General features: G+C 64.6%; 1 protein-coding gene across 1 annotated transcript; it reads right to left on the bottom strand.

Annotated features, from left to right (window-relative positions):
- Window positions 1-6: 6 nt before the first annotated feature.
- FKBP8 (FK506 binding protein 8) lies at window positions 7-7,141 on the bottom strand. Its single transcript, XM_014938499.1, has 8 exons — window positions 6,651-7,141; window positions 6,306-6,475; window positions 6,028-6,116; window positions 5,517-5,734; window positions 5,268-5,440; window positions 5,090-5,167; window positions 2,670-2,807; window positions 7-688 (listed from the first exon to the last, which is right to left on the bottom strand). The coding sequence occupies exons 1-8, from the start codon at window positions 6,916-6,918 to the stop codon at window positions 602-604; spliced, it is 1,221 nt and encodes a 406-aa protein (XP_014793985.1). The 5' UTR covers window positions 6,919-7,141; the 3' UTR covers window positions 7-601.
- Between the last annotated feature and the right edge of the window lie 27 nt (window positions 7,142-7,168).

The raw sequence follows: 7,168 nt of genomic DNA, 5'->3' as shown, positions 1-7,168 counted from the left end.
GTCTCTGGATTTTCCCCCCCCTGCCGTGGGTTTCTTTGGCTTCCTTTGGGCATTGCACGCTCTGGGGGAATGCTGAGGAGGGGAAGGGGGGGGGTGTGTGTGACATCGGTGTGGCCCCCCCCCCCAAAATGTAGGGAATCTCACCCCACATTCCCTTGGGCACATCCCGTTTCATCCCCACACCGATTCCTCCCCCCCCAGCCCCATCTCTCCAGGACCCCACAGCCCTATGGGGGTTCACCAGGCTGGGGACAATCACAACGTACCAGTGTGTAGGACACCCCCCCCCTCAGCCCCCCAAAAACACTCAGGGCTGGGGGGCTGAGCCCCTGAGGGTGCTTGAGGGGGGGTCCCTGCTCTGCCTGCGGCTCCGTGTCCCCACAGGAGGGATACGGTGGGGGACGTCGGGATGGGGATCCGGCACCTCCGGCAGAGAAAGCATCTCTATTTCTGCAACTGCGAGTCCACGGGGAGGGGGTCAGCGAAGTTCCCCCCCCCCGGAGGAAGCCCCCCCTTAGACAGGAGAGAGGCACGTCTCCCGGCACAGGTCCTTGTGCCACGGTGGGGTGGGAGGGGGGGACACACCACCCCGCCGCCATCCTTAGTTCCTCGCCGCGATGACCACGGACAAGGCCACGCCGCCGAGAGCGATGGCTGTCGCGCCGAAGAGCCACTTCCAGGGGATGGACTACGGGGAGGAGAGAACGGTGAGGTGATGGGATGAGTGGGGACGTGGCAGGAGGCCCACTGGCAGTGGGGACATGCCAGGAGCCCCACCGGCAGCAGGGACGTGCCCAGGCGCCCCACCAACAGTGGGGACGTGGCAGGAGCCCCACCAGCAGCAGGGATACACCAGGAGCCCCACCAGCAGCAGGGACGTTCCCAGGAGCCCACCAGCAGCAGGGACATGGCAGAAGCCCCACTGACAGTGGGGACATGCCCAGGAGCCCCACTGGCAGCGGGGATGTGCCCAGGAGCCCCACTGGCAGCGGGGACGTGGCAGGAACCCCACTGGCAGTGGGGACACACCAGGAGCCCCATTGGCAGCAGGGACGTGGCAGGAGCCCCACCAACAGCAGGGACACGCCAGGAGCCCCACCGGCAGCGGGGACATGGCAGAAGCCCCACTGACAGTGGGGACATGCCCAGGAGCCCCACCAACAGCAGGGACGTGGCAGGAGCCCCACTGGCAGTGGGGGCGTGGCAGGAGCCCCACTGGCAGTGGGGGCGTGGCAGGAGCCCCACTGGCAGTGGGGGCGTGGCAGGAGCCCCACTGGCAGTGGGGGCGTGGCAGGAGCCCCACTGGCAGTGGGGGCGTGGCAGGAGCCCCACTGGCAGTGGGGGCGTGGCAGGAGCCCCACTGGCAGTGGGGGCGTGGCAGGAGCCCCACTGGCAGTGGGGGCGTGGCAGGAGCCCCACTGGCAGTGGGGGCGTGGCAGGAGCCCCACTGGCAGTGGGGGCGTGGCAGGAGCCCCACTGGCAGTGGGGGCGTGGCAGGAGCCCCACTGGCAGTGGGGGCGTGGCAGGAGCCCCACTGGCAGTGGGGGCGTGGCAGGAGCCCCACTGGCAGTGGGGGCGTGGCAGGAGCCCCACTGGCAGTGGGGGCGTGGCAGGAGCCCCACTGGCAGTGGGGGCGTGGCAGGAGCCCCACCAGCAGCGGGGACATGGCAGAAGCCCCGCTGACAGTGGGGACATGCCCAGGAGCCCCACCAACAGCAGGGACGTGGCAGGAGCCCCACTGGCAGTGGGGACGTGGCAGGAGCCCCACCAACAGTGGGGATACACCAGGAGCCCCACCAGCAGCGGGGACATGGCAGGAGCCCCACAGGCAGCGGGGACGTGGCAGGAACCCCACCAACAGTGTGGACATGCCAGGAGCCCCACCAGCAGTGGGGACACACCAGGAGCCCCACCAGCAGCGGGGACATGGCAGGAGCCCCACCAGCAGCGGGGATACACCAGGAGCCCCACCAGCAGTGGGGACACACCAGGAGCCCCACTGGCAGTAGGGACATGGCAGGAACCCCACCAACAGTGGGGACATGGCAGGAGCCCCACCAGCAGCGGGGACATGGCAGGAGCCCCACCAGCAGCGGGGATACACCAGGAGCCCCACCAGCAGTGGGGACACACCAGGAGCCCCACCAGCAGCAGGGACGTGCAGCCCTGCCTGCGCTGGCCCAGGGCCACGGGGCAGCCCCGAGCTCCCAAGGTGCATCCCAGATAAAAACGCAGCCCAAAAAGGCAAGTGCGGTGTCGGCTGTGCCCAGCGGGCGCCCGGCACGTCGGCGGGGACAGCGTGTGCCGCCGGTGGCCCAGCTGACGAGCGCTTTTCCAGCCAGGCAGCCAACGGGCTCCAGAGAGCAGCAGCTGGGAGCAAAGTCCGGACCCTCCAGCTGGCAGCGCCGGGATCCGTCGGACGGAGCCAGGATCCGTCGGACGGAGCCAGGAGCACAGCCGGGGCCATCGGTGTTTTCCTGGCAAGGCTGCCATATCCACCCCCATCCACCTTGCTACCCCGACACAGCCCACCCCATGGGTCACATCAGCATCCCCCCACCCAGCAGCAGGACTGCGCCGACCCCCAGGGACTTGGGGGACACCAAGCCCGGTGACCCCCACCCGCTCTGCCACCCCCCCATCCCCGGGGAGGTCACACCGGCCCTTACCCAGGGCAGCTTGTCTTTGCACTTCCCCGGAGCGCCGGCGGCGCTGGGATTGCCCAGCATCTTTCTGTACATCTCTGTCTCCACGTTCTTCTGGTCCGCGTGCTTCTTCACCAGCTTGGAGAGCTCGGCGTGGATGGTCTGGGGGGGAGAGCACAGCCATGGGGCAGGGGAGGGGTCGGGACCCCAGTGCCACCCCCAACAGGTCCCATCACCCCAGGGCTGTGCAGGAGCTTCATGGAACAGCTTAAAAGCAGAAGGGGTGGGGGGCTGATCCTGCCCCACTCCCTGGGAACTGAGGGGCAGCAGCAGGCTGGCATGGGACACACGTGGGTCTGAGTGCCCCTCTTGTCCCTTCTTGGCCACCCAAGCCGTTCCCTGGGGAGCAGAACCCGGGGCTGGTGCCAGCCATCAAGAAAAGGATTTTTTATCCTTTAATCGAGCTGGAAAAGTTCCTGCCTCGGGGACAGACGTGCCTGAGCTCTCCCACTTTTCTGTCTGCGAAAACGGGCTTCATCTCAGCCCGGTGCGAGGCGGGATTGCAGCAAGACCCGGGAGCGTGTCGGTGCCTGCCCGGCTGCACCGAGCCGTGGCGATGGCTGGGAAGCTCCACGTCCTACAAGGAGCTCGTAGGCTCCCCAAAAACCAGCCAGAAGCACCGGAGAGCTGAGTACAGCACCACCAGCCATTCCCCGAGCCCGGGGTGGCAGGAAAGACGTCGCGGTGGCTGCGGTGGCGCAGCCGTCCAGTGCCACGGCCGTGCTGTGCCCTCTGCTGGGGATGCCTCCCCGAAAACATCGGCCAGGGCTTCACCAGACCATGCCACGCTCGGCACCATTGCCTCGAAGAGGAGACTTTGTAGGGTGAAAACAACAGCAGACAACCCTCGAGCTCCCCGGGGCTGCCACGTCGGTGTAGGACAAACATCGGCATCTCCTCCTGCTCCCGGAACGAGCATTTCCAAGGGGTCAGGAGAAGGGAGCCCAGCAGCTACTGGTCTGTAAGACCTAAAAGGTGCTGACAGCCCCAAAGAACCAGGTTTCCTCATCCCAGGCAGGTGGAGCTGAGTGTTTCTTGCATCTGTTTTCACCACCGGTAGCCGTAGCCCCGTGAGTCAGCGACGCGTGTTTTAACGCTGCCGTCTGGAGTGGCACCACCACTGCCCCGGGAGTCCCGGCAGAGCCAGCCGGAGAGGCCAGTAATTTGCTGTCCTTGTGGTTTCACTGGTAACGTCACTGCCGGGCATTTTGATTTTTCACCCCTCTCCAATTAAAAGCTTCATCCCGAACGGGCTGGCGAGCAGCCGCCCTGCCAGCAGCGACGTGCCGGAGACGCGCAGGGGAATCTGCTCCCGGTGCTGTCGTTTGTGTCGCTCGTTTGCTGCGGCTGCCCACCCTAACCTCGCCAAGAACTGAAGGGTTTGAGATCCTGCTCATCCCTCCTCGCTCTGTGGGACCACTGAGAAACTGCTTCCACGGTGCCCCATCCTACCCACGACCAGACGATGACACAAATTGTGAAATTCCCAGAAAAAAGAGGCGGATAAAACGACAGACCCAGCCAAGGACTAAAGCCCACCTGTAGAACCAAACACCCTGCGCAGGCAGCGCCTCCCTGCCTCACCCCCAGCTCCCTTCCTGCTGGGTCCATTTCCTGGCACTGGTTTTTAATTTCTCCCCAGGCTCTAGTCCTGCAGCTGATCATTAACCGACAGGAAATTCCTGACCCAAGAGCTCGCCCTGGCCCGGGCGCTGGACCCAGGTCTGGGCTGCTCCTCACCGCCCCGGTGAATCACTCTCTGGGCTGCTGGGTGAGTCTGCAGGGACTCAGCTCTGCTCCACGTCCCGCAGCCACGGCACGAGCCACGGGGAAGCCAGAGGAGCCAGGATCATCCATGCAGGATGGCTGAAGCAGGGATGGATTGGCAGGAGTGGGTTGGCAGGGAATTCTGCCACTGCAAGGACCAAAGGGCAAAGAGAGAGTCTCGCAACGCAGAGATAAGAGACCCAGCAGCCAAGCCAAGCTCAGATGTTGCCCCACAGGGTGCATCACCCCACAGCTGCCTGGTTCCTGGGGGCTACTTCCAGTCTCTCTTCATGGAGGAAGCTGGGAACAGCTATAGGGGGGTGGAAATCAACCTTCCACAGGGAACACCGAGGTTTGCAGGGACACAGACAAGAGGAGAGCATCCTACAGACACCCAGAATGATATGGGGTTGGAAGGGACCTCTGGAGATGATCTAGTCCAACCCCCTACCAGAACAGGTCCACCCAGAGCAGGTCCCACAGGAACGTGTCCAGGTGGGGTTTGAATGTCTCCAGAGAAGGAGACTCCACCACCTCTCTGGGCAGCCTCTGCCAGGGCTCTGCCACCCTCACAGGACAGAAGTTCCAGCGCAGCAGGATCACCACGAGCAGCCTACCTTGTTTGAAGGCTCCAGCTTCAACGCCGCCTTTAAGATGGGGATGGCCTCTCTGTATTCACCCTGCTGAGCCAGGACCTGGGAGGAGAGATGGGGATTGAGCAGGACAGCTGAGCTCTGTCCCTCTGTCCTGCCCTCCGTCACGCCGTGGAGAAGGGATGGCAGCACCCGGCCTCACCTTTCCCTTTCGGAAGAGGGCTTTGATGTTCCCTGGCTGGTGCTCCAAGACGAGGTTACAGGACTTGAGGGCTGCCTCGTAATGGTCCAATTTAAGCTGAGAGGCTGCCAGGTTGTTGAGACATTTCACCTTCACGTCCAGCAGCTCAGCCTCCTCGTCCGGGCTGAAGTCAACTGCAAAGAACCCCAGAGGCCAGGTTAGAGCAGGAAGGGATCCCAGGTGGCCCTCACCCAAGGTGGGAGAAGGTACCTTTGGAGCTAGAGCCGATGATCTTGAGGGCGATGTCGTAGGAGTTGATGGCCAGCACGTAATCTGCCTGCTGGTAGAAGAAGTTGCCACGCTCCCGCTTGCGGTTGGCCAGCTCGACCTTCTCCTTCCCACTGAGCAGCTCCAGGTCTGGCCCGTCCTGAGCCTTCAGCAACTCCACCTCCAGGGTGAGGGCCGCGTTGGGGGGGATGTCAGGGCTCCTGAGGAAAAGAAAGCACAAAGCCATGGCACTGTTACCACCTCTGCCGGTCCCACCACCCACCAAGCCACGTAGATTTAGCACCACGGCCCAAAAATCAGAGCTACAGAAGCTACCCAGGACAGGCTACGATGCAGATTGTCCCCCCCAGGCAGGACATGTACTCTGTATGTGGCAAGTGAGTGGGTGTCTCTGCCCCTGAAGCTGTGGCTTAGCTGGCTGGGCTGTCCCCAGGAGCAAGGGGATGGCTTTCACAGCCCCGTTTGGGGCCATCCCCGTGCCCTCCCCACTCACCTGCCCTGCGCCCCGTAGCAGTACTTCGCATCCGACACGATCAAAGCCGTCTCCCCCATTTCCAGGAGCTGCACACACAGGTCCAGAGCCTGCAGGGAACACCGCCGTGAAGAGAGAGCACAACCAAGGGCAGAGGGGCTTCTTCCAACTCGCAAACGGGGACATCACTGACCCCAAACCCTCCCTGCACCCCCCAAGGTGACACCCTCCTTCGCAGAGTTCAAACAAGGTATATATTCACCCAATAAAGCCAAGCAAAGCTTTCTCCCAGCTCTGACCTGCAGGACGTCGCAGTCCCCCAGCGTGAAGGTGAGGGCAGGGTTCTCCTCCACCACGCTGCCATCCTCCAGCGTGGCCTTCAGGCGGATGGTCACGTCCTGGCCCTTCCTGGGACGAGTGTCCACACCCTGGCCCGGCACCAGCGTCTTCTTCTTGAGCAACCCGCTCCCTGGGCATGGAGAAGCCGGAGGAGCATCAGCCCACAGCCGGGAGGGGAAAATCCTCACTCCCACCACTCCACTCTGGCTCCCAACTGGCCTTCACGGTACCGGGAGCACCGGTTCAGCCGCAGAGAAGCCCGTGAGGCCCCACAAGCCCAGCGCCCCCCCTGCCCGGGCTCTCACCCAAAACATCGAGCCATTCCTCGGGGTCCCCAGGTGCGTCCCCCCCGCCTGGCTGGGCGTCCTCCCGTGGCGGGGCCGGCGGCCTGCCCACATCCTCCAGCGGCGGCAGCTCGCTCAGGTCTTCTTCCTCCTCCTCCTCCTCTTCATCCAGCACCTCAAAATCTTCCAAGGTGTCCAGCTGAGCGGTGTCGGCCGTCGGTACCGCCTCGGTGCCGGTGCCCGCCCGGCCCAGGGAGTCGCTCCTCGGTTCCTCCCCGCTGGAGGCCATGGCGGCGGAGCGACCTGCAGGCGGGAAGAGAGAACGGGGGAGGAGGGTCAGGCTGCGCTTACCGGGGGGGAAGGAGCCGGAGGGAGCGCGGCCGCCATCCCGGACAGCACCGGGGGGGGTGCGCGGCTGGGACCGGGGAGACCCCGCCGGCCCCGGGGAGGAAACGGGCCCCGCGGGGAGGGGAAAGAAGAGGAGAGAGACGGCCCCGGTACCGGTAACAGGAGGGATCGCCCCCCCCAACCCTCCCCTA

The sequence above is a fragment of the Calidris pugnax genome, unplaced genomic scaffold (assembly GCF_001431845.1).
Source record: "Calidris pugnax isolate Ruff unplaced genomic scaffold, ASM143184v1 scaffold46, whole genome shotgun sequence".
Classification (NCBI taxonomy): domain Eukaryota; kingdom Metazoa; phylum Chordata; class Aves; order Charadriiformes; family Scolopacidae; genus Calidris; species Calidris pugnax.
This window is presented reverse-complemented; position numbering and strand designations above follow the sequence as displayed.